The sequence below is a fragment of the Lagopus leucura genome, unplaced genomic scaffold (assembly GCF_019238085.1).
Source record: "Lagopus leucura isolate 7727_CA_CO unplaced genomic scaffold, USGS_WTPT01 Super-Scaffold_100021, whole genome shotgun sequence".
NCBI classification, from domain to species: domain Eukaryota; kingdom Metazoa; phylum Chordata; class Aves; order Galliformes; family Phasianidae; genus Lagopus; species Lagopus leucura.
In genome coordinates, this window is record NW_024962274.1 from 9,905,378 (window position 1) to 9,933,345 (window position 27,968).

Genomic DNA, 27,968 nt, shown 5'->3' on the forward strand with positions numbered 1-27,968 from the left:
CCGGAAAACCACTTACGCCTTCATCACACTATTGTGCTGATATGTTTTGTCTAAAAACAGAAACAAAGCAGATTTTGTAATAACTCTTTGAAACAGCTACGTGAATGCAATTCTGTGCATGTTTATAAAGAGAAACGTTTTGTAGAAATAACATCAGTTACACACAGCATCATTTTCTCTTTTTTCTTTTGTTGGAGTTAAATAAAAATAATTGTCTTTCAAATTGTGCTTTCCTATATCTTTACAATCTATTTAGTCTTTTCCAAAGAAACGTTCTTTAGCAACAAAGCTGAAAATTAACAGTCACAGTTATCTCAACCACAGAACGTTATGTATGTATTCTCTCGTTATGAGAGAATGTGAAATGCTGCAGCTCCTTGAAGCAGTCAGTCAGAACTGGCACTCTGCTAATAATCCCAGAGCAGAAGTTAGCTGTTAGAAGCACACCACTCCCTTCAGCAGTTGCTCCATGAAGTTAAAGCTAAGGCATACTTACAGCTATCAGAGGAAAACTGATGAGTGTACATAGAGTGCATGCATGCTGTGCATGTGGAGTTTACACAGACTGCGTGTATCCATGCATAGACTATCTAGCATACAGCAGTCTTCACCTCGCACCTCGCTTTTAGAGTTTCAAAAGAATTTTAAAAGACTTTGAAAAGTAATTTCCATACAATTGCCTTCCATTTTACTTAGGGTTTTTCAAAAGACTTCATGCTTTTTGCTTCAGGCAAGTTTAAATTTACCATGGATGGTGAGAGCTGCTTCTCTAGGTGGAAACAAATTATTCAAGGGGGCGTGCATGCATGTTCCACTGAAGAATGGTTTGCACACACAAAAGCTTGTCTGCTTTTTCTACCTAGGAATCATTTCTGTGAATTTGATTAATATATCACTAATACTGAGATGGGCAGCTGCACAGACGCATAAATAGCTATGCAGGGCCATTTTTATGAATTAGACTTTGCTCCTCCTGATAAAATTTTGAAACTGACCTGATATCAAACTTCTTGTATGCTTTAACTGAGCAGTGCTCTAATGAGAGTTCACAGTGCAGAAACCGCACTTGGAATTGGTAAATTCCTTCTTATTTTTTCTGTTCAGCCCTGATCTGAACTTCCCTATAGAAACGTACTTAATTCCTACATCTAAGCCCCTTCCAGTTATAAAGCTTAGAAGGACCACAGTTCATTAAGCTTTCAAAATATTATCAGAACTAAGTAATCACCACAATAAAGAATGTGTACATCATAATCAGTGGCATTACTCATATTTGGCTCTTGCCAAGAGAAAGCCTGCGCAGCACAGTTTAACAACTCCACACAAATCATTAAACAAAAGTTTTTACATATCCTGAAGAACAGTAATTAATTTACAAATGATGAGGAAATTATGAGGAGATTGAAGAGGGAAATAAGCATTCTTTCTTAATAAGTTTACAAGTCATATCTAGTGGATATGGATGGGAAGTAAATGAAGTAGACTTTGATTAGAGAGAAAACTGCACCTGACCTTACGTTTCTGCAAATTCAGAAAATGAAAACTCTTGACTTTTTAATAAGGGGAGGGAAAATGTTCAAGGTTATTTATGCCCCAAAACAGCAGTTTCTTCCCGCACACACTGATACGCAAAACCTTGCAGCCTTCTTTATAACTACATACGCAGAACTGGAGACAGAGGAGGTACTTCTTACACTGCATTATAATTACTTCCAAAGGTATACTCAGTTGCATGATATTTGTGATGTTAGCTTAGTCTCTAAGCTCCACAACACCCCTTACCTTTGTCAGCAGATTAAATACTCGCACTGAAGGCACAAATCTCACTGGTCAACCACAGAATGCTTACCCACATTTTTCAGCCTTCTGGCATGCACTACTGTTTCAGCTGTTTTGAAGGATTACCATTTGCATTGACTCTTTTCCTCATGGATACTATGAGGAATACTCAAATACAGCTAGTGGGAATGGAATTTACCAGATTTCTGATCCAGAGAGCAAAAAAGCCTGTACTGTAACAAAAGCAATTCCTAATGAGTACAGTAAGAGTCAGAACCATTGCCTGTCACTGGACTTTTCAAACCACAATGACACAAATAGGCATAGGAAATATTTATGATAGGATTTCTAAAATTTTCTGCACTGAGCCAGTTTTGCTCCTGGAAAGTCAAATGATTAAAGGAAGGCAACATTGCTGTAGGATAATGTTGTAAATGCTCCCACTGGTAATGCTCTATGGTTACTTTGTAAGATGCTGTCTTTCTGTTAAGCTCTGAAGGTCCACATAGGTTGTATGTGCACAGAACAGCTTTCAATTTGCCCATAAATATCCTACTCACTCTGCTGACTTGCTGCATGTGAAGTATGCCCATTCCACTGCCATCTGGCAAAAAGTCCGAGGTTTTTTACAATCTAACAAAGGCAAATAGAATTTCACTTCCAAAACAGTCGTTTAATTGCATTTGTTTATGTTCTTTTTGACCAAGAGCACATAATTCGCCCTAATGTGGGGAGAGACTAATAGAAAGGATGGAAGCATTCAGATTTACTCTGAAGTTTTTTTGTCCCCTAGAACGCATTATTTTCAGGTTTAATTCATGCTTGATCTGAAATGCAGAGGTTGCATATGTTTTAATTTCAGCCTGCTGATTGCACGTTATGAAGCCTAGAAGAAATCATTTTGTGTATGATCGCTTGTTTTTTCAAAACATACTCTTTCTATATATGTGTAGGGAAAAATAATGATAACAATTGAAGAATATGTATTTTTCTGGAGGTATGCTAAAGCTAAAGATTGCTGACATTTGAGTGATCAGATGTAGCAGAAATGCAAAGTCACGGCCTGAAGCAGTGATTGAGCACCTGGTGGAAGGCAGGGCCAACCCAGGAGAGCTCAGGTGCATGCAGTGCACCTGAATGACCAGAAGGGATGGAGTCAGGATCCAGCCCTTCTCAGACCTCATTTAAGGGTTGGCAGTGGAGGTGAGGGTATCTCATTGGAGAGCCCTGCCTGAGTCCTTTCAAAGGTAAGCACTTTTTCTTCCTTTGTTTTTGTGTCCCTAGTTGCTGCATTTGGGTTTGTTCCCATTTGGTTCAGCTGAGGATTGTGCCACCCTGCTATTATTGCTGTACTTTCTGTCGCGTTACACTAGACTGATGCAGTGTTCTTCCAAGACCTACTGCAGAGCAGTAGTCCTAAAACCCAACTGAATTTGTGTATCTTTTCAACACATGGATTGAAAAAAAAAAAAAAAAAAAAAAAACCCACTTTGCTCCACTTCCAGTGTTCTAGAAAATATATTCTAGCTTGATCAATGAAAGGCGAATGCAATGTAGTCACAAAAGCAGGCAAAGTCTTCGTAAAATCCAGTTGCTATCAAAAGCAAACCAAGTATCTACTCCCAAAAATGTATAAATTTATCTTTTCAGTATACTTTTTAATTAAATTTCAACTTCTGAAATTACTGTAAGGCATCAAAGTGTAGACTGGAGCATCGTTTTGCAAGCAGTTATGTATAAGTCAGAGCTCTTCAGTGGAGTCAATTACTCCATTCAGCCAGATCGGATCTTGAAATCAGGTCATGCACATCTGATAGACTCTGAAGCTGCAGCATGTAATGCATTCAGAATTCAAAACATCAGTATCAGGAAACTGCATATTACTATTCACTGTTATTGATATCTGCCTCAAAGATTCAATAAATAAAGACTGCAAAACTTCCTGAAGATATTAGGGAAAAGATGTTTTAAGTTAAAAATTTATCTTTTCGTTAAGATGTTCAAAGTGTGCAACAAAGAATATTCCCATGTGACAAATGGGATCTTTTGTTATGTCCAAAAAGTAGTTAAGTGTCACTTCTCGAATTAGATATGTACCATACTGATTTAAAAAAAATAAAATACCAACAAATTAATCTAAATTAGACTTGATGCATTTTTTGAGAAGCCAGTATCAGTAAACTAGTCACAGACATCACCTGGACAATGAGCTCTACTAGTTAGGGGATTAAGGCAGAATTGAATCACTCTCCTTGTGGGGAAAAAAAACAGCCTCTAAAAACACAGATTGCTGTTTGCTACTAATGGGTGCCTTGAGTAGCATTACAGCAAATTGCTTTCCTTGATGGCATAAACTGAATACACAGAAAATATGAATGCTTAGTTAAAATGCTAGTACATCAAAAGTCACTAAAGGAAAATAAGTGTTTTCCAGAGAAGGGCATTGTGTGATCATAACTGAACTATTTCAGTTTTAGTGAACTTGTGCCATTTAAAATGGGAAGCACGACCAGATTTTTTTTACTGTCATGATGATTGTGAAGCCATTCTGCAGCACTGCAAAATGAATGCTAACTATGACTAACTCACAATGGCAGGAATACATTAACTGCTGGCCGCTGGGCTGTAGAATCCAGTGTGGACCTCAGAGGAAGTCTAGACAGCTCCAGTCTGTGCCACAACTTGGGCTCCCAGATGCAGTATCTGCTTATAGCAACAGGTTACGCCTCTTCCTATTGGAATCACCTTGCTTAGCCTGTCTTATACTAAAACATCTCTGCACCATGAAATTCTATAGGGGCAATGCAGAACTACAAGATGGTAATATTTATCAGTCAATTATAAGTGGCTGAACTTTTTCAATGGAACAAGTTAACTCAAAGGAGTTGCAGAACATATTTTAGTAGAGTAGATCTATAATGCAGGTCTCTATTTTAGAACTGCTGAAGTTGAATATTATCTCTTCCAGACACAAACTCATCTAATAAGGCTGAACTTCCTCAGCAACACCACTGAATATGCATAGGAAGACAGCAGTGTCAGATTGTGTAAAATCAGGTAGAGGAAGATTTTTGTGAAGAATACAGCCCCTTCACACACCAAAAAAAAAAAAAAAGCACAGAATGGCTTAGATTGGAAGGGACCTTCTAGATAACAAGTTCCAACCCTCTGTCATGGTCTGGTTGCCACCCACGAGATCAGACCACCCAGAACCTCAGTTCAGTCAGAGTGGCCTTGAGTTCCCCTGGAGATGGGCATCCATGTAGCTCCTGCTGCTCAACTTCATGCCAGAAATAGCTCACCTGCAAATGTCTGTATTAAGTTGGTGCTTAACCAAAGATGAGGAAATCCCATCTTTCATTGAAGGGGAACCTGTTGCGATTTTATTTAGATTAATGGTGAATAAGTTCCAGGTAGAAACATTCACACAGTTTACTGTGAAGTGAGCAATCTATGGTAATTTGTTCTCCTATAGTAACTTGTTTGTGTATCGCAGACCTGAGTTCAACTAGAGCAGAGACTGACAAATGAGGAATCAGAAGTACAGCACTTGTCTTGTTGCACTGACTGATCTGTAATGAAACAGATTTCAGTCTCACACTAGCCTGACCCGCACAGGAATTATTTATGGATATAAATATGTTAATATCAGCATCAGTGACATGTACCCACACATTTGCAAAAACACAAAATAGATACAGTTACACTAGCATTAAAATGTGTTACAGAAGTATAGTTTAATTTCCTTTTGCCTTCCCAGTGAGGAAAAATCTGCACCAGATAGGGCACAATCATAAAATCATCTTTTAAAAAGACGTTTACAGGGGTTTACGTTTGGATTTGTGTTGCAGGACATGGTTTAGCGAGCACTATTGGTGATAGGTGGACGGTTGGACTGGATGATCTGGAATGGCTCTTCCAACCTCTGTGATTGTGTGAGCGAAGTTAAAGGCAGCAATCAATATTATAGTTAAATAATATTCAGTAAAATTCCTTCAAGATTGTCCTTTAAATAAATATATAGCCATATTCTACAGCGCCCTTCCCCAGGCGGGTTTTCTTAGACCCGCTCCCAGGAGCTCAGCCGCAGACACGAGGCGGGAAGCTCGAGGAGGCGCACAGGATGGAGGCGCCACCTGGCGGCCAAGCTCCGAACGCGCAGCCCGGGGATCGGCGCCCGTCAGCCGAGGGCACGGGGTGAGCTGAGAGCGACACCGTCAGAGCTGGGATTTTATGTCCTCCAATACTTAGAATAGAAGCATAAAAAAATTCCTTTTTCTTTTTTAAGAACATAAGTACTAAGGCAACGTGTGTATGCAAAAACACCACAAGAGCTTTTACTTTAAGGGAATTCAATTCTAACTACGCATAAGCATTACTAAAAAGTACCCAATTTAATTTGGGTGGCCATATGAAAACAGCCCTTTTTGTATAAGTGAATATAACTTACATCTTCACAAAGTAAAGGATATAAAACTAAGTATAGGTGACAGCTGTTCTTATAATTATGGTGGGAATGTGGGCACAAAGAAGGGACCTGACTGCAGCATTTCCAGGCAGATCGCATGCAGTTGTAGTGTTTCCAAACCAAGTTTCTGGGTTTGGGTACTTTATCAATTCACAATAGGATCAGACAAGCTGCACTGCTGCGCTGTAAGAGAAAAACTAAGATGAAGCTGCAAAGTGAATCATTTGTTATTGCAAGAAGAATCTGTTTGCAAACAAAATATTCAAGAAATGTGAAGTATTTAATCATTAGCTTTCCCAACTAGACAACACTTACGGGACTAATGGAACAAAAAACTATTCAGAAAATTAAGATAGACATCAGATGGTCATCACTTGTCTGCTCACAGTCTAGTCAGATAAAAGCAGTTTACATTCTTAACACTAAAATGATCCACGCTGCTTTTAATGCACACCTTTAGTAAAATGCTTGCACTGATACACTTACACAGCACCTAACCACTGCTTTCAATAAGTACCAAGCCTCACCTGCCTGTGTATGCACTAGAATGCTGGATACAACATTCATGCTGTAAAAAAATACCAACCTATTGAAACCTGCTTGTTTCTCATCATTACCATTACTGGAGCATGTATCAAAGCATTTCTCTAGCTAGCAAGAGAAAAGTTGAACTAGAGACACTGAGAATTAAAAAGCCTAAACCATGGTTTTACACTGACGCTCACTCCTCAACAGTTTGAGCACCTCATCTTTGCAAGAGAATTTGTCCAGAAGACCTGAAGTCTGCAAATCCCATATCGGCTTCTATTTATGTAATATCTTGTCAGAGACTCAACAAGAGACAGCAAAAGCTAAAAGCATGACTTGGTGCAGTCTGACTTAAAAAGTAAAGCCATCAGATGGAGATGGTTGTGATAACTTGCACTCCTCAGACTGGATGAAAAGGAAACGCAGGGCGCACTGCTAATACTGAATTACATATATGACCATGCCTCTGCCCATGGAAGCGTTTAACAATTTGGGTTCTATCAGAAACAGGAAAACAAAAGAAACACAGCTTGTACTGGATTTGTGTAAGTACATTGTTAAAAGTGCCTCTGGCAGTACGTTATTTATTTGAGATTATTATAGAGCAAGGATAAAATCTAATACAGCTTTCATCGCTGCCTGCTGTCATACATAGATAACTGGTTACTGTGCTGCTGTGACAAAAAAGCTTCAGATGCAAAGACTGTGCTACACTTCAGTGCTACAGAAATGCCAGACAGTGCTGTGACTGCTAACTGAACTGCAACACGAACTGAGAAAACATCTAACTATGCAGCTCAAACTGCAAAGATTGAGAGCTCGTACCCTTTCCTGAACAAAACCTACGTGTTACAACTAATGGGGAAAAGAAAACCCAGCACCTGCTGACAGAGCTGCTTTTTATTTGAGAGGTACCCCTTAAAAGTACGACTATTGGATTATGGTCACATTTTGGGTTTCTAGAAACTTGCTCTGACACCCTGTGTAAATGAGTGTGACTTGAAAACAATACCTAGCAGCAGGGTTTGGGTCTGACATGCCTACCACAGCACAAGCCTTATCTGCATTGCAGCCTGTAATGCTATGAAATCATAAAAGATGGTTTGTAGCAGAGCGTTGGGTCACATGGGATGAGTGCTGAAGCAGCAGGACTGTAGCAGTGAGAGTGACAGCTATTGCTTAACCTCAATTTCCTTCCCTTTGTTTGTTAAGAAAATGAACAACTGAAAAATTATCTTCTGCCTTACATCACCGCAGTCCTGTTAGGTTGGTTTTGACAGCATTCCTCTCCCTTTGGAATAGACAGCAATGTAGGATATTTAAGATATTAGTATGGTGGCTCGTTTTAGCTCAGGGAAAGCACAATCTGATAGTTTGGTTCAGTATTATTTATACCTTGCATACACAGCTGTTGCATCAGGGACTGAGACCTTATCTTTGCATCCAGAAAACACAAATCTGCCTGATCCACAGAAACACAAATAACTTTGCTCTTTCCAAGGCGATAGTCAATTACCAAAGACTGGCCACTAACCTTTCACATTGTCTGAGTGTCCATAGTGCTTTTCTTCAGCTTTTACTACTGTTTAACTCTGTCAATCCTGACTAGCATTAACAGAAAGCAAATGTGGCGTTTTCCACTTGCCAGTGCTGGAGCAACAGATGGTTCTGATGACTGGTAAAGCTATTCAATAACAGTCTGTGCAACCTTATGAATACCCTATGCTGAAACATTTCCTAGACGTGTTCCAACCCCGCAGTTATCAGTGATAAGGTAATACTGTGTAATAGCAATTAAAAGTGAAAACAAAATGGTATTTCTGTTCACTAATATCATGGAAATTTCAATACGTAGCCTGAATTAGCCTGAAATTTTAAATTGGCTATGAGGCTGATATCCCCTAGAGGAGAAGAAAAATTGTGCTGTTTCAAGACTGTATTCAGGGCAAATTCAACTGCTTGCTGAATCCGATCTTTGAAATGCTTTGACAGATAGGTTTAATGAAAAGCAGAGAAAATTGAATAAGTTTATCTGAGGCCTCAGAATTCAAAACAGGGGAAAAAAAGAACATTAATACCAATATTCAGCTATAGTGGAAAGTGTGGTAAACTGATTTAAAAAGAAGAAATGATATGCTCTAAACTTGGAACACCTGAGAGGATATAAATTGCTGCATTTTACTTCTGTGTCTCCAAGGCCTGCCCTTTTGCCACTGATCTTAATGGAAGTGGAATCATGCCCAAATTGTGACTATGGCCTCCTGAACATAAAATGTGAAGAACTAAGTGTTAATAAATCAGAAGTACTAGAGGGTCAGTCAAGATCCTTCTCAGTAAGTGATTACATAAATGACACAGAGATAGCACTTACCTAATGAATCAATTTACCCAAAGCAGCAGTAGAACAAGAGGGTAAGAACTTGTGTCTCTATATTATGCACAACAGTTCCATTTAGTCTCATTAATAACCTGAATTTTCTCAGTGTTCCTTGTTTATAGAAACCTCTCTTCACATTATTACCACAAGTACACTACCACCATTAATCCCTTGCATTTTCTGTTTTAAATCAGTCTGCTTAAATTAGAAGCTGCTAAAAATATTGATAGTTATCCTGCTACTGATGTAAGGAAGGAGTGTTTTTTGCTCCTTTAGTACCTTTTAAAACAAGGGCTGATCCCTTCTATTGAAACTTGACAATACAAGCTGACATAGGTGCCTTGTTCAGATGAGTTCATACAAAAACATCTAAGCCCACATACTGAAGTTTGGCAGAATTTTAGGCTGAAAGGCAGGTAAAAAAGACGTCGTGTGGTATTATTTCAGGTGACTTCAAATATAGAACTCCCAGTCCCCTCTTTAATGTACTGCAGTATCTGTTTGCTTTGTGGGCACTACACAATGATCCTATTTGAAGCAATAGCTATTTTTTGAACTCTGTTTATGCACTATCAGATGGAATTAATATGGAGTGGATGGGATTATTTTTTTCTAATATGAACGCTGCACTCTTAACAGTTCTGTTGAGAGCTCTGATTTCTTTACTAGTATCTTAGTTCCTTATTATCTTCTATTATCTTATTAGTCTGATCTCCATACACGAGTCAGGTTTGTATCCCAGGGAGCATGTTTCCAAGAAGTCATATCCCCTGACTTGTAACAAAATGAAGCAGTACAATATAGGATGCTTCTAAGTGAGATCTACAGTGGGCTTTGTCTCACAGCTCTGTCACCTCCACGTTAATAACACATTTTCTTTATACCTGCTGTGTTCCATCAATCTTTACCATCTTCCAAGTTAAGGCTGCAATGAGTTTTACTTCAATTCACTGCACTGCAACTATTAACTCCTGGCAATGAACGAGACTTCACATTAATTTTGTATGTGAAATAGGTACTTTGCAGTCCTATAGAGTTGACCTAAATATATAAAAGCTGTTCTGCATTCAGAAAGAAAGGACCTAGTAAGAATAATATAGTGATTTCAGTTACAAAATAACTCACAGAATACTTGGAGAATAAATAAGCAATTCATAATGCTACCTTAAGATAATAAAATTAGTCCAGCTCAGACACGCTTGCAAACTGGAAGAAATGCAGTGAGCCTGGGAGGTGCTAAATATCCCCGTGGTGAAAACAAGCGGTGGTTGATGGAGAAACAAAGGCGAATTTACATAGCAATGGCAGTGTCTCGGGTAGAACCATGGAGGCGCAGAAATACTGAATCCTCTGGACAGCGCGGCTGACTGCAACAAGCAACTTCACATTGTGTCTATTACACCAGGTTTGGGCCTACCTAAGGACCTGTTAGATATTCACCTGAATACAAATTTCCAAGCATACCGAGCATATCCAAGATGAGCTGCATGGATGTGGCTCTACTCCAGACCTCTAAGCCTTACCTGAGACAAGAAGAAATTGAATTGGTGTTTCTTTGTTAGCCTTCCCCCTTTCTTTTTTTTTGTTTGTTTAAAAAAAAAAAAACACATTTGGTGCACTGAGGCTAAATAATAGGTCCTCACAACCAGTACTCCAAAATGCTTTGATCCTTTTCTTTGGAATATCAGTAATGTGCAATTTTCTACCTTGAAATGGTCTATCCTGCTCCCAGAAAACATTTTACTCACATACAAATTCAGCAATAATTTCACAGTCAAAAGGATCTAAGCTGAGATATCTGTAAAGTGAACAGACTGGTTATCCTGAGAAGCAAGAGCCCACTAGGGACTAGCTGCTTCCTTTGGGCAACAGTTGTATCTTCATAAGCATCTCCATTATAGATTCAGTGTTTCTCCCTAATTCTCCTATAGCAAATATGTGGAAAAATCCACTAGCAGATTTTTATTTTTGGTTTTGTTGTTTTGTTTTGTTTTAGTTTTACAGCATAAATTGTGTCCGAATGCAATTGTTTCAACTACCAGCACTCAGCAGGTTGTACAGAACACTTTTTTTATTTTTAACATGAAAAAAAATCTTTTTAATGCTTTGTGCTGAGGCTTTCCTGAGATTTCAGAGTATCTTTGCAAATACAAGGAACGTGTCCTGTAATGCCATGTTACCAGTTCCTTCATTCTACACCTCATTACACATACATACCTACACTTCACAGAACCACCCCTTGTGCTTCTAACAAGAAGGCAGCTGTAGTATGGTATGAGACGAGACGCTGCATTGTAATCCTTCTTGTACAGCTTTATTCTAGCTTCTTAAGGAAGCAAGGCCTACATTGCACTCCACTGCTGTGTAGCCATTTCCTCACATGCCTCACATCATTCCTCCTCCTCTTCCCTAATCATGGGCTTAAAGACACCAAATAATGGCAGGTGAACAAAGACTGTGCACTTCCTCCAAGCTAAAGAAAACGCTAGAACTTTTTTTCTGGCCCAGGAGAAAATAGCTGTAGGGCCAGCACATAAGAGAAAACTGCAGTATTATTACATAGCTAAGCAGGCAGGATATGAGCAGGGCAAGGAGGAATGGTGGAACAGGGCAATAATCACAAGAAGCAGTTTCCTCTGCTCTGTTACTCTCTAAGAAAATGTGTAGCTTACTTCTTTTTTTTTTTTTTCCCTCAGAAGGATCTCTCTCAGAAAGCTGGCAATAAAAATAGCCATAGAGTAGCATAAAGAACTCAAACTGGAAATTACTGTTTTATTTAGTGTCTTTGTATTGACTGTCTTCTTAGAGACAGCCCATGGTTTCACCTGCTTTATATATAACTGAAACAGTGTCTGGTACAAGATATATAGCAAAAAATGTGAAAGGAAAACACATACATGATAATATTTTCTCTGTATACCCACTGAATTCCCAACAATTTGTGGAGGATTTTTTCTTGATTCAAAACTGGTACCATTATGTCTAGCAATTGTGAGAAATATTCTCATCCTTAATACACGGAACTGTTTGTTTGGGTCTTATTTCATTGCTCCTCTTCTTCTGCAAGATCAGCCTTGGCTTATAGCCCATGTCTTTTTACTTGTACTTTAGTTTTTCTATTATTACAACTTCCTAAGAGAAACAAACATCAAGCTAATTTTGTCCTTTCCCCACTATTTTCTTGATTAATTCTTTCACATACTTTCCTTGCTATCTTTGATACCCCTGTGGCACTCTCATCTCTCAGCAGGACCTTGTTGAGGTTTTTCAAGGAAAAATATATGTGTATTGTTCATCCCCCACTACATACATGCTCTAACGGGGTATCTTTCCCCAGCACTTCTTACAGGGTTCCATCCCGTTCCAAACACCTCACCTCCCTAAAAATCACAAATTACACTCTAAAATCTTAAATTCTTAATTGTCTTCTACATTCTGAAGGGTTTTAAGCATTATTCCACAATCATTAGCATAACAAAAATAAAGCGAAAAGAAAGCCTGAAGTGGAAGCAAAAAGTCTAAACTCACCCATAACAGCTGACACTGTGCCCCTCTCCTCGCTTCAGGCATCTGTTCTATGTATTTCCATTGAGCTCATCTTTTTCTAATTTCCAGTGTCTTTCTGTCTTTGCTCCTTTGCAGTAAAAGCAACAATAGTTGAAATAATCTCTTTGTCATCCTTTTGTTTGTTTATGTCCTTCAAACTGTAAACGCTGCAGGGCAATGTAATCCTTCCCACTGTTCTGTCCAATGAAGCACGCAGGGCTCCTAATCCCCAAGTGCACATTTGTATCAAGAGAAGTATTTTCTTTAACTGAATCCATATTTTGTGTTATTCCCCTCTTTTCTAGACCTAAATCGAGGTTGCAATTTTTAATTAACGATGGAACATTAACCTGGCAGCAACACTGGGAGAACCTTCCTCAATAACGGCACTTCCTGAAGTTCAGCACCGTGTTTCTGTCAGGTTCTAGAAGATGGCCGTCCTGGTGCTCGGAGGACCGCCTGCAGCCCGGGGCGCACGGAGCACAGCTGTTTCAGCGTGGTGCTGCATGGAGCCGGGACTGCCCGCAGTGATCCTTGAGGGTTGCCTCCACCTCCGGACGCTCTATGATTGCACGGCTGTAGTGGGGCTTGCATGAGCTGTAGCATCAGGCAACAAAACACAAGCGGAAGAGAAACGTGTCCCGCTGCATTTCACACCCATAAGCGCACACCGAGCCCTTGCCCGCTCTGAGCAGCGCCGCCGTTACAGCAGCAGATCAGGTAAAGCGGGCAGAGCTCCGAGACTTTCCACCGCCACCATCGGATTGTGAGGTACAAAGACACACAGAACGGTGTTGCAGGGAACGCCACGGGCCCCGTTTCCGTTCCCGCCAAGCGTGACACCCGTTACAACCGTTACTGCCGCCGTGAGGTGGCAGCGCGCGCTCACGCGCCCGGTTACTACAACTCCCAGAACGCCCCGCGAGTCGTAGTTGAGGCGGAACGGACTACAAGTCCCGGCATCCCACGGGGCTCCTGCTCTCGCGAAGCCCGGGAGCGCGATGTTCGGCTCTCGCGAGAACGACGCGTCCGGAAGCTCCACGTCGGAGGGTGCGGGCTGCCGGGCCTGGGACACCTCAGCCGCGGGGCTCCTACGGGGTGACGCCGCGCCATGGTGAGTGAGGGAGTGCGGGAGCGCGGGGCCGCGGAGAGATCAGCGGGCCGGGCCGTGCGGTGTTAGAGGGAGGCAGCAGCGGAGGTGACCTGCCTGGCAGGCAGCGCCCGAGTTGTTGTGGGGGAGCGTTCGTGGAGAGGTCCTGAGCTGCCGCCGGCCCTGTGACAGCGTAGCGCCAAGGGCCTGTGGGCACGGCGGCACCGGGCTGCGGGTGGCCGAGAGCGTTGTGGTGCTTGGCACTGTCTCAGAAAATCGCTTTGCTGGTGATTGAAGTGGAAGGTTGGAACCTCCTTTGTGATGGAAACGCTTAAACTTTTACCTCCCCTCAGTTCTTGTGGCAGCGTGTTCTGCTCTAAGCTGAGTTTCTCTTCATGATTTTAACGCTATCTCTGTGTTGCACAAAACTTCTCTGAGGCAACAGCTGACTTCTCCACAAGTTTGGTCTTTCTCGAGTGAAAAAGAATGGAGATTCATTTGTAGTCACTTGCACTGGAAGGGAGGTCCCTTTTGCTTTCCTTCAGAGACATCGTGGAAGTGTTGTATGGAGCTTTGCAGAGCCTCTTTGTGCTGGAGATGCCATTTGCAGTATGGAAGTACTTCGAGCTCACGAAGTAGATGGAGCAGACCTGCTCCCCAGATCTCTGCCCCCTAGACAAAAGCAAAGGCAGATGGATGGAAAAGAGCAGTTTTCTATTTGTCATAAAACGAGATTAACCCTGTTTATTTAAAGGGCTAGTTCTGCCTTTTCTTCCTCCAGCACATTTTTATGGCTGTTTAACTTGGCTGGAATAACACAGAGTTTCCCTTTTTTTCACCTCTAGCCTCTCCGACTCGATATCAAGCGAAAGCTAACAGCCCGGTCTGACCGGGTGAAAAGTGTGGACCTGCACCCCACAGAGCCATGGATGCTGGCAAGTCTCTACAATGGCAGTGTCTGCGTTTGGAACCATGAAACACAGGTGATAACTTTGACTTTCCTTTACTATGATTTTTTCAAAACTGACCCGTATATCAATTCTAACTTTCAACACCAGATATACAAGAAAAATCTGAAAATGCTGCTACTAGTTGATTATGCTCTCTGTGACTTGTATACAAGAGTCACAGTAAAAATAGGCAAGTATTATCTTGAGCATAGCTCTAATGATGTTTCATTTCTTACACATCTAGTTTCAAAAATACAAAAATAATCTCCATTGAACTTGCAATCTGTAATTACGAAGGTTGTAGGAAATGCTAGACCTCTGCTTCTCTGTCACTGGTGGCTGAAATTGGGCAGCAGATTTAGAATTGATTTGGAGGTGTGAGTGGTGTCTGAAGGGATTGAGTGGAAAACAAGAAGGTGAGCACACAGACAAATATCTTCTTGGATACAGATGCAGCTTTAACATGTGCATGCTGTGTTGTGGTATCCCTTGGGGAGTTGTCAGTGACTGCGTACAGAGCACTGATTTCAAAGCTGTAATTTTCTCCAGTGCTCTAAATGTATAACTTTTATTTTTAGACTTTGGTGAAGACTTTTGAAGTATGTGACCTGCCAGTGAGAGCTGCCAAATTTGTGGCAAGGAAGAACTGGGTTGTTACAGGAGCTGTAAGTTGTCATCTTGTGATTTCTATGTGCAGTAATAGTTTCTCTTGATTTGTTTTCATGCCGTTCTTTTATACGTCACATAAAAATGATTCAATGTTAATGTGCAAGAGAGAAAGGAATGCTTCATTACTCTTCTCCAGTAATTTTTTTTCCTTTTAACTTGGAGACTTAAATTTTTCATTTCAGAGGAGAACAATCTAATATGTGGCTAAATCTAATATCTAATGCAGTGTAGGTCTGTATTCAACTTCTGCTGTCAATTGAAGTGCATCTAGCATACAGTTTTGACTAAATAGTTGTAGTGCTGCTTTAACAAAGCTGAAACTATTAATTTTTCAAGGTAAGATGACTTAAAAGCTGCTTTCTACTTTTCTTCTGATTATACTCAAACTTTTTAAGAATTTTGTTCCCCTCTAGAAAAATACTCTCATTTTATTCTTTGCAAAGCAAATTCGTTGAATAGTTTTATTCTAAACTTGACAGCACGTTTTTCTTGAGGAAATGAACATTGATCAGTTCTTAATCTGGTGTCCAAACCATATAATTGTTATGGCAAATTGAATTAGGAGATGTGTGTCAAGACATGAACAGTGTTTTGGGGTGGTGTGTCCTGAAGGGTTCAGCAGACTGTTCCTGCTTTGGCCTTTAGATTGGTCATTGAAAGTTGTACGTGGAAGGCATGGGTCATCTGTTGGAAAGTCAGAGAGTTCTCTGTGATAAAGTTTATCTAAGTTGAAGTGATGCCTAAAATATTGTCTACGTTTTTTCTTTCTAGTCTTCTGCACTATACACACAGTAAATACAATTTCTTGTCCTTCGGCTGCCTTATGCTGCCATGACACAGTTAGTTAAAGCAACAGTAACTCAGTGCTATTTCCCTAGAGGTACAGCACTGCCTCTCCTCTGTCAGCACAAGAGTTCAAAAAGCTGCATGGGAAGCTGGATTAGGAGCTGGTGGAAGTTAATATGTGTTCTTATCAATTTATTTCCACCTGGGTCAATTCCTCAGTCTGATTCATTGTGCAGCTGTATCTTAGCTTTCCCAGGGGAGGCTGCAAGCACTGGTGAAGAAATGGTGAGGAAAAGGCAAAGCTGCTTTTAGAAACAGGGCCAAGTCTTTTTCAAAGTAACTATGAAATTGTGATGTTATTTATTGCTTATTCTTCACGTTGGATGTTCATTGCACTGTTAGCCTGATTTCAAAGAGGTGCATGTTCTTCTCTGCCATACTGGCAATTGTTTTCTGTAGATGTTTTTTCTTAAACAGATGTATATGAGAGGAAAAGGGTGGAAAAGAAAATAGATTGGATAGAACAAGTAATGTGCTAAATTCTACACCTAAGTAAAGATTTGGGAATACTTCTGAGGAGAATACTGTATCTGAAATAAAGACACCTTTTCTTTTGTTCACATCCTTCCTGAAAAGCAATCAAGTTGACATCAGTTTTCCATTTGTTTTAGTGCAAGAACCTTGCTTTTCATTTTCATATTAGGCATTAATAACTTTCAAAGCACTTTATTTAAAATCAAAAGATCATTTAAAATGCATCTTTTTAAAATGAATTTTTAGCTGAAGTTTATTTTATGAATGCCTTGGTATAATGCTGGGTAATTTATAGACTTCTGAGCCAAGTAATAATTTATTTCATTTAGGTAGATTCAGAAAATAATTTTTCTTGAACATATCATTGTAAGAGATTCTTCAATAGTGGAATGTTCTGTCTAGCTACTCTACAGCATGTTGTGGTGTATTATATGGAAAGTACTGTTACAGTTTTTTATTCTGATCTCTTTCACAGGATGACATGCAAATTAGAGTTTTTAATTACAACACCCTGGAAAGAGTGCACATGTTTGAAGCACACTCAGATTACATTCGTTGTATTGCTGTACATCCCACACAGCCTTTCATACTGACCAGCAGTGGTAAGAGCTCATTGATATATTTTGATATGTTTTTCATCAACTACTTACAGGGTTCTGACTAGATAGCAATTGCATGTTTTTTCAGGTTTCTGCTAAACAGAAATCCTTGAGCAAGTAGCTAGCCTATCAGTTGTTATTTCTCTGCCAGCTACGTTCATATTTTTAATGGAGTATAAATTCTACTTAGAATTGAAAATATTATAGCTTATATTCTTGCCAGAGTAGACCTCAGAATCTTGTTGCTTAATAACTGCTCAATAAAAAGTTCACATAGATGATAATTAGTTACCCTTCTAGAGTTTGCTTCACTGAAGCTCCTTTGTTTTGTTTTGTTTTTTAAGTACTTCTGTATTTCAGCTAACAATCTGAGTTGAAGCAGAATGTAACTCTCACCTGTTCTTCCCACCATGTGACAGTATTCTGTTATTTGAGCTAGGAATGGAAAATCACAGTATCCCAGCAAATCTTTCCCAAGAGTACATACATCATTTTCTCAGTCCTTTCCATTCCTGGAGATGGTGCTGATACAGCCTGAGCACTGCTAGAATATAGTGAACGGTTTGTGTTGGAAGCATCGTGGTTATTTCTGCTGAAGATAATACACTTGAAATAAAGATATCAGGAAGCCAACCTGGTTGTTTCTGCTTTCTATTCCTTAATGATCGTTACAGTAGGTGCCGAAGAAGAGAGCACAGGTTTAATTCTTTAAAATCTGCCCATTATTTTAAGATTAATAATTTAATACCTTAATATCTATTCCTAGTCTCTGTAAGACAGATTCATTTTCTGAACAGAAATTGTGTATTTATGTGATCTGGGCAGGCTCATTGCTTAGTTTTATAACCATTCTACTGGAGAATCTTTTAGAGAAACTTGTATTCCCTGTGGTCTTCCTGAAAGTAAGGAACAGCGATTTTAAACATTGAGAAAATAATTTATCTTGAGAATTAGCATTGCCTCCTTTCAAGGAGAAGACACGAAGGAACCTTTAACTTGAAGTCATTACGATTACATTATTTCAGAAGGTGTTGAACTAACTGAAGCTTGATTTTTACTGTTTTATTTTTCCTCAGATGACATGCTTATTAAACTCTGGGACTGGGATAAGAAATGGTCTTGTTCTCAAGTGTTTGAAGGACATACCCATTATGTCATGCAGATCGTCATAAACCCAAAAGATAATAATCAGTTTGCCAGTGCCTCTTTGGATAGGACAATCAAGGTAGAGGATTCTGTTGGTTTTTTGGGGGGCTTTTTTTTTTTTTAGTTAAAAAGTAATAATCAGAAGGAACATGCAAACCATTAATGAGAACAGTGGGTTAAAATTCTTAGAAGTAGGTCAGTAATAGAATTTTTATTGTGTGAAGATGTGTATTTTGGTTGAGTTCCTATATGCATACTAACTATGCACATAATAGTAATTCAGTAAATGTACAAGATTACCTGACACCTTTAATCACTGAAATTAAACTTCAGTGATTGCTGCATTCCTCTTGGAACTCGAGAGACACAGGATGGGGTAGTGGTTGTACTGTTTAAGTGTAGTCAGGAGAATTGAACCTACAACATACAGTGTTACCCAGCCTTTAACTGGCTGCCTTTAAAAAATAAAAATAAAATTATTTTCTCCCATTATTTGTAGTCATTTGCTACAAGTCTTTTAAACTGAATCCAAAGGTGTCTTCAGTCTTCTGACAGCAGACTCTGAGCTTCATTTGCTGTGAAACTGAGTATCTGGGACTGTTGGTTTACAACCAGCGGGAGAGTGAGAGTTCCTCAAGTTCCCTATAAATTAGCAGTATACTGGCTGTAAAAAGACAATTTTGATTTCATCCATCTTCAGCTACTGAGATGAGATGTGTTTAAATACTGCTGTGATGCAATGATTGTGGGAAAATGTCAGTGTATCTACAGCCTGACTGCTGACTGCATTAGAATACAAACTCTGTTTGGCAAGGTTGGCCTAGATGAGAGAGGATCAAAACTTACATGGGGATTTTTGATGTCTTTTTTTTTTTTTTCCCTGGAAAGGTGTGGCAGCTTGGCTCCTCTTCACCCAACTTTACTCTGGAAGGCCATGAGAAAGGGGTGAACTGCATTGACTACTACAGCGGAGGAGACAAGCCGTACCTCATTTCGGGGGCAGATGACCGGTTGGTTAAGATCTGGGACTACCAGGTGTGTGTCCAGCTTTCTGCAGGCTATTGCATAGACTTTGCCACAGCAAAATCATGAAACTGTAAAAAGGAAAAGGACTTGAAAACATCGACACCTTTTCCTTCCTTAGAAAGAAGAAAGTGGGAACTGTTTCATGATACATTTTTCAGATTTCAGTTGTTAACTCTTTAGAGAGCATGCTGTGAATTCTACAAATGAACTTAGGGGTTACTTAAATTTGATGCTAAGGTGTTGTTAATAGTGTTAACTTTGATTTTTCCTTGTCTGTTTACTGTCTGGACTCATTACACAGGCACACATGTTCATGCATGTATGCATGCTCACATGTACTTGACAGGTCATCAAATGAGTTGCGTTATTGCCTCATTTGAATGCTGTACAGGAAAGAAAAAAATTGAGACAATTGCTGGAAAGCGGAGCTCATAAATTCTTCCTGTGTACAAATGCATTAATGGTCAGAAGGGCAAGATGAAGTTCGTTAGATAGGAGTTTCAGGTTGTTGAAGTGTAGTGTCCACAATTAAATCCAAGATCAGAAATCAAAGCTAGTAGTATTAATTAAAATATGCACTACAGCAATGACCGTTACATAACTGAGCTTAAAGCTTTACTAATACATAAAGCTGTATGTATTAATTAGACAGTCCACTCCTACTTGCTTCAAGCAGAGTAGACTTTTCTTTAACAGCTGTGAATAAACATCCTTGATGAAGATATTAGGTGTTTCTTCACCTATAATTGAATTCAGGTATGTTTTGCTCTGATTTTTTTTTTTTTAAGCAATCCCAGCTGTCTGCCTGTCTTTATTCTGTTGCACTACCAAGCTCTGAGAAAGCCTATTTTGTGAGCAGAAAACAGAAAGCAGAAGGAAAATAGATAGTTTTCCATCAGGGAGAAGAAATCAAGTCAGTGCAATCATTGTTACGTAATACATGTTTAATGCTGCTGCTTCAGCGTCTTAGAAATAAATGTTACTGGAAGAAATCTAGAAAAAATACATGCTTTGAGATAGACTTCTGGATTTTATTTATTAAGAAACAAACATTGAAGTGTTGCAACTTGTTTATTACCTGCACCTGTCCTTTCAACTCTTTTTGCAGAACAAAACATGTGTACAAACACTGGAAGGACATGCTCAGAACGTGTCCTGTGTCAGCTTCCATCCTGAACTGCCTATCATCATCACGGGCTCAGAAGATGGTAATTGCCTTTTTCTGCTACATAAGGGATAGGGGAGGGACTTACGGGGGATGTTTTGCTGTGGTGTGGGCACACATCAGGAGGTGTTACGCTGAGGAAAGCAATAAGGCACGCATTCCTTTCTTCTAGGAACTGTGCGCATTTGGCATTCAAGCACCTACCGGCTGGAAAGTACGCTCAACTATGGGATGGAGAGAGTGTGGTGTGTGGCCAGTTTGAGGGGATCCAATAATGTGGCTTTGGGCTATGATGAAGGCAGCATCATTGTTAAGGTACGATTAGCTACTTGAAATGGGAGAGGGTGATTCGTGGCTGTCCTGTGTAAAGAGCAACTAACTTTGTAGTAACATACAAAATACTGATCATTTAGCATTTTAATGGTCATTTTTAGACAAAGCCAGGATATTTCACTAGATGTGTTGAACTGAACAGAAAATCCAAATAGTACTTTCTCCGTCTGCTAAGTTCTTATGCTATGTTTCCTAGCTTGGTCGTGAAGAACCAGCCATGTCCATGGATGCAAATGGAAAAATCATTTGGGCTAAACATTCAGAAGTCCAGCAGGCCAACTTGAAAGCTATGGGAGATGCTGAAATTAAAGATGGAGAAAGATTGCCACTGGCTGTGAAGGACATGGGGAGCTGTGAAATATATCCTCAAACAATTCAACACAACCCTAATGGACGGTAATTGATTTCAGAAAAAAAAAAAAAAAAATTGGTTTTGTTTTGTTGCTTTTTTTTATACTGGAAATGTTATTGCATGTGTCCTGATAATGACCAAGAGCCTATGGCATAGAGGGGTTTCATCTGCATGATAGCTCACATTTTAAACAAACAAGTTGCACTTTGTAAATAGGGCAAACAAAATATATAATGTAGTAGTAGCAAGCCAAATTCTTCTATCATGTCTCACATTTTTTAATTAGATAAGCTAATATGGAAGAAAAGGTAAAGGGATACACATTAGAAATGCAGCAGAGTGGAGAGCAGAAGCAAGAAAGGATAGCAGGTAGCTAGCAAAAATAAAGCAGAAAAAATCCATTATGTGATGGGCTTGGAAATGCACAAAGTTGTCCTATTTAATTTTGTCTGCATTTGCATTAATTGTGATACAGGCTTTTAATATCTTCAGGTGATTTGTGTGTTTGATCTAGTGCACTGAATGTGCATGTCTGACAGGCTGCATCTTTGTCTTGCTGTAGGTTTGTTGTAGTGTGTGGTGATGGTGAATACATCATTTACACAGCTATGGCTTTGAGGAACAAGAGTTTTGGTTCTGCACAGGAGTTCGTATGGGCACATGATTCATCAGAGTAAGTGTTGCAGGTTTATCCTTTGTATTAACTGAAATTTGCTGCTGCTACATTTCAGTCTGTACAAACACTAAGTTGGGCTTAAGACAAAAAAAAAAAGGTTTGAATGATGAACTTAAAAAAGGTACTATTTAAATGTTTTCTATTTGTTGTGCTCTGCTTGTTTTTGAAGAGAAATGCAGGGGGTTTTCTTGTAGCAGTTTACTATTTTAGTAGTTTGCTACTTTAACAGGCAAGTAATATTTTTATAATGCAATCTCTAGATATGCAATCAGAGAGAGCAACAGTGTTGTAAAGATATTTAAAAACTTCAAGGAGAAGAAATCATTCAAACCTGATTTTGGAGCAGAAGGTGAGTATTTACTTCTGGAATACGCATACTGATGCGTGTGCACAGTGTGCACAGTCTGCACAATGCAAAATTCTTCAACCTTTGTTTTCTTGCAGGCATCTATGGTGGCTTCCTGCTGGGAGTTAGATCTGTTAATGGTTTGGCATTCTATGATTGGGAGAACACAGAACTGATCCGCAGAATTGAAATTCAGCCCAAACATGTAAGTTTTGAAAGGAAGATATGAATCTACACCTACATGTCTGTGTTTACTCAGTTTTGACTAACTCGATTTTTGTTTTCTGTAATGAAGCCAAGCTGTCAACTGTAAAGTAACAACATCCTAGGTTTATCTCTGCCTTGCAATGAAAGGGAAGAAAATCTTATATGTGTGTTGGCTTCTTGGTTCCTAAGGCTGCTATGAGAGTTTGTACAAATTAAAGCTAAAATATACTTTCTCCCTTAACTTGGGCTCTCTAAACCAGTGCCATTATTGATTCTGATGACACAGATTTTCTGGTCTGACTCGGGTGAGCTTGTCTGCATTGCTACAGAAGAGTCATTCTTCATTCTGAAATATCTATCAGAAAAAGTTGCATCTGCCCAAGAAACACACGAAGGAGTCACTGAAGATGGAATTGAAGATGCATTTGAGGTATCTGTATTTAAAAATGGAATATGACCAGGATCAGAGATCACTGAAGCAAGTCTTGCCAGAGTATAGCAAAGTTGGTCTTTAACTGACACTACTAAATTTTCCAGACATCGTGCATTTGGGTTGCATGTTCACAGAACTTACAAAAAAAAGTTTTCTGTCCTTTTGGTATTTTGAAATTTGACAGAAGTTTAAGAACAAGTGAAAAACAGCAAAAATGTAGTGAGGAAGCTTATATTTTGATTATCTTGTTTAACACTTAATTTGGTATTTCCTTTCTGGATTTGTCATTTAGTTAATTATTGAGATAGAGATTTTTTTATTAAAAAGTTTTTTTATTAAAAAGTTTTATTTAAAAGTTTTTTGTGAAACTGAAGGCATAGATTACAGAACTTCACATTTATACCTGAAGCTTCTTTTGCAACTTACCCTTGTGTCTGTGGAAGTACAGAATGTTACATTTAATTGGAAAACACAGTAGTCTTACTGCTGTCTCAGAGTAGCTTTTTGATTAACTTTAATTTGCAGGTTCTTGGTGAGATTCAGGAGATTGTGAAAACAGGCTTGTGGGTTGGCGACTGCTTTATTTACACCAGCTCTGTGAACAGACTCAACTACTACGTTGGAGGAGAAATTGTCACGATTGCCCATTTAGACAGGTAAGTTGCTGCATTAGATTGTAAGAAAGCCCTACATTTTTCAGTACAAGTTATGGCAAGGTAAATCCTCCACTTGCCCTGCTGTATTAATTTTGGTTACTTTATAATGCTAATGTTCTGAGGCAATTAATGTAATCTTGCATAGGATAACCACGCTTTCATGTAATGCTATTTATAGAGTAAAAGTTGATGCAAATATTCTTGCTACCATTGGATTTTTTTATGTAATACCTCATAGTAAACTTATCCAAGGTGAAAAATCTTTGTTTTGTTTCAGGACGATGTATCTTTTGGGGTATATTCCTAAGGACAACCGACTGTATTTGGGTGATAAAGAGCTAAACATTGTTAGCTACTCTTTGCTGGTCTCAGTGCTTGAATATCAAACTGCTGTGATGAGAAGAGACTTCGGTATGGCTGACAAAGTTCTTCCCACAATTCCAAAAGAGCAGAGAACCAGAGTTGCACATTTTCTTGAAAAACAGGCAAGAGAACTATTTCTTAGACATCAAAAAAGTAATCAGCTGATTATTTGTAATTGAATTTGCTACGTAAGAACTAAAAAAGCCACTAACTTCCTGTAAGTGAATCTTCTTAATCATCTGTATTTATTTGGAACACTGTAATCTTTTCTTTAGATGGCTTTTGTTAAGACTTCTAGGATGCTGTTTGACCTGATGGATTATTTTGATTATCTGTTTACTTCAGGGCTTCAAACAACAAGCTCTTGCAGTATCTACAGATCCAGAGCATCGTTTTGAACTTGCTCTTCAGCTGGGAGAATTAAAAATTGCTTATCAGCTTGCAGTAGAAGCAGAGGTAAACATACAATTTCTGGTGATTCGTAATAATTCTGATTATAAATCCTAGAGGCCCCGTAAGAAAAGGCAGTGTGAAGGTGCAGCACAGCTCTGTGAACACTGTAAATATGCCTCCAACTTCCTTACTGAAGTTTCTCTGCCTGAGCTGTGGGATGGGAACAGAAGCATGTTGTCTGCTTACCCCTGGGGAGTAAGACATTCCAACCAAGAACAAAGCCTTAATCTTCAGTGAGAAGTCCACAGAGAGAAGTGGCAGAACTGAAGCCTCTGGGCCTTTGTTCCAGCCTTGAAAAACTTGCATCATTTCTGATGTTCTAGGAAGACTGACAGGCAGTGATTTGTCCTACAGCTTTTTTTTATTATTATTTTATTATTAAGATAATTGGTCTTACTGTTCCTTTTGTAAAATAAGGAAGTGGTATGACTAAGTTAATGTTCCTCATTCAACAGGGAGAGCATAAAGCAATGTCCATGCTGTGTAGTGACAGCATGGCAGTGGTACGTGCAGAACAAACTGCAATAGTCATTGTATCTTAACGGTAAGACAAGTGCACTGATGGGATACAGTACCTTAATAGGTGAACTTAGAGCTTATGTTGAATGCTTTAAAAATCTTTAATGGTATTCAAAAACATGAGCTTTGGTTTTTTCTTTCTCCTCCCTCCTGTTGTGCTTTTTAGTCAGAACAGAAGTGGAAGCAACTTGCTGAACTTGCCATTAGTAAATGCCAGTTTGGCCTGGCCCAGGAGTGTCTCCACCATGCACAAGACTATGGAGGACTACTTCTACTGGCCACAGCCTCAGGAAACGCAAACATGGTGAATAAATTAGCTGAAGGAGCAGAAAAAGATGGCAAGAACAACGTTGCATTTATGAGCTACTTCCTGCAGGGAAAGTAAGTAGTGAGGAATTCAGATGGTCCTCGTTGGGCTTTCTGAAACACAAAGAACATCTGATCTCCAAATGGTAAACTACAGCTAACTTAATTTCAAGAGGAAAGACAGTAGCACGTACCCTTCAGAAAAACTGTTTGATGATGCCTACTTTTTAAAATCGGGCACTTCTAATTTACTGACATCACAGACTGAACAGCTATAATGCAAAAGTCTAACTTGAAAACTTATTGATAAAAATTCTATTTTAAAATCTGTTAGGCTTGACTCGTGTTTGGAACTCCTGATCAAAACCGGACGTCTCCCAGAAGCTGCTTTTCTTGCACGGACCTATTTGCCAAGCCAAGTTTCAAGGTAACATTAAAGTATATGCAAGTCCTAGTAGTACAGTCAAAACTGCCTTTATACAATGAATCTGATCTCTGTCTCCAGGGTTGTTAAACTGTGGCGGGAGAGTCTCTCTAAAGTTAACCAGAAAGCTGCTGAATCTCTTGCTGACCCTACAGAATATGAAAATCTTTTCCCTGGATTAAAGGAAGCTTTTGTTGCTGAAGAATATGTTAAACAAAGTCTTGCTGACCTGCGGCCCGCCAAGGAATACCCCCTTGTCACTGTAAGTAAGAAGTGAGAGTTCCTATTTTCTCTGAAAAATTCGAAGTTGTGCAAATTCTGCTGTAAGCAAGTCAATGAAATTACTTACTTAAACATTCCATTAACATGTCTGCACTTCCTATATTTTAGCCAAATGAAGAAAGAAACTTACTTGAAGAAGCAAAAGGCTTTGAACCATCGGGAGTAATGGCATCTCAGGTCAGTGTTACCACCAAATGACGAAGCCTAAGAAGTGCTTGTGTTGGAAGTTCTCCAGGGTGGATGTTACTGTACAGCTGTGATGATTGAACTGTTGCTCTTACTGGCTTGACTACTGCAGTTGAGTTCCACATTCTTCTGCCTCAGACTTCTAGACTAAAAAAGTAGACTAAAGAAGTCATTAGTAGTTACAGAATTATTTACTCCGTGTGGCTGCTTATGTTTTTGTTCTGCTACCATTTCACTCAAGTACGTGTGTGTAATCACAGTGCTGCCACTGAATTCATCCTGAAAAAAACTGCATATCAAAACCCTTACTGCCTCAACTGCTTCCAGCACTCTGAAAGCTCAGTAGTCGGACCTTGGAATCTCTTACATACCTCAGCAATTACAGATGCTTTATATTTGTTGCTATTGTGCATGGCTGAAGTAAGACTGCTTCGAAAGTTAGAGAGTAGGAGTTCAGATTGATTATTTGGAAATAGAATATTCTAAGTAGTGAAGTAGCTCAGACTGATGGTTTTATCACTCAAGTGAAAGTTTTCACCTTGTGAAAGTTATCTACATGTTAATTTACAATTATCTTGCATAGAAGCTATAAACAAGGCCTGCCATGTTCTTCAGTTGCACTTCAGTTTTAAGTTCTTTAAATTAATTGACACAGACTGAAGGCTGTTTTTTCTTTTTTCTAACAACTGCTTTGAATTAAATGGGGGCAACGGGGGGAAACAAACATGGTAGGCTCCTCTGGAGACCAGAAAACTTAATGGCTGTGAAGATGTGATTCTGGAATTACTGAGAGAAATTTTAGAAGACAGCCATCAAAGCTTGGGGGATGTGCAGAAGGGCTGTTGTTTGCTTAATTTTAACAAAAGTTATCTTTTTCATTAGAAAAAGACAGAAGAAGCAGTTCCATCTCCTAAACCAGAAGTGATGAATACAGTACTGCAGAATTCTGATCTGCTTCCACCACGAGATCAAAAGGTACTGGAATGTATCTTAGGAATGGAAGGAGTGTCATGGCTGAATGAAGAACTTAAGTATACCACATAATGTCACTTTTATCTTTATATGAACCACGCTCCTGAGACTTATTACACTGTGTGGATCTCTTCCTGTAGAGTGCAGAAACTGTACACAGTAATGTAGAACAATTCCTAACAGCCTTGTGGGCTTAAAAGGAAACAAGTGGAGTCACAACTCAGAACAAAATAACAAGTTCCAGTACTGCAAACTGCTTTCTTATTCAAGAAGGCATTTCTTTCTGGAGGTTATTGTAGGTCTTATGCACTACTTGACTGCCTTAATGTTGCTGAATGTTTCAGTACCTCGTATAGCATTATACAAACTACGCTGTCACAACAGCTGTCTAATGTGTCTCTCTGGACTTAATTCCCAGACACTTCTGGATTTGGAAGACGACCTCGATAACTTAGACCTGGAGGATATTGATACCACAGATATCAATCTGGATGAAGAGATCTTAGATGACTGAACAGAGTTCTGGATGACCAACTCAACTACTGCTTACTCCAAACAAAGGAATGAAGTTCTGTGGACTACATGCTCCACATTAACTCGATTTTTATACAGAAGATGGACCACGTAGATGCAGGGAGAGGGGCAAACCCTGCAACTGTAAAAGATTTGAGTATGTTGAAATTTAAGACATAGACCTGCTCTAAAGCATCGTGGAAGCATTTTCATTTAACATGCAGTTCAATAAATCCTTTTAAACATTCCATTCCTGTTCTCTCCTCTATTTCAAGAAGTAAATT

The 27,968-nt window shown here is 39.3% G+C and overlaps 1 protein-coding gene across 1 annotated transcript; it reads left to right on the forward strand.

Moving 5' to 3' along the window:
* The first annotated feature begins 13,705 nt into the window (after nt 1-13,705).
* Nucleotides 13,706-27,934, forward strand: COPB2 (COPI coat complex subunit beta 2). The gene is made up of 22 exons (XM_042878313.1): nt 13,706-13,812; nt 14,634-14,771; nt 15,317-15,403; nt 17,203-17,329; nt 18,403-18,551; nt 19,361-19,507; nt 20,607-20,706; nt 20,836-20,978; nt 21,193-21,392; nt 21,911-22,021; nt 22,285-22,373; nt 22,469-22,575; nt 22,864-23,007; nt 23,536-23,666; nt 23,944-24,151; nt 24,375-24,485; nt 25,168-25,382; nt 25,642-25,734; nt 25,813-25,993; nt 26,122-26,190; nt 27,082-27,174; nt 27,590-27,934. Exons 1-22 carry the CDS (start codon nt 13,810-13,812, stop codon nt 27,683-27,685), a joined length of 2,742 nt encoding a protein of 913 aa, XP_042734247.1. The 5' UTR covers nt 13,706-13,809; the 3' UTR covers nt 27,686-27,934.
* Nucleotides 27,935-27,968: the final 34 nt, after the last annotated feature.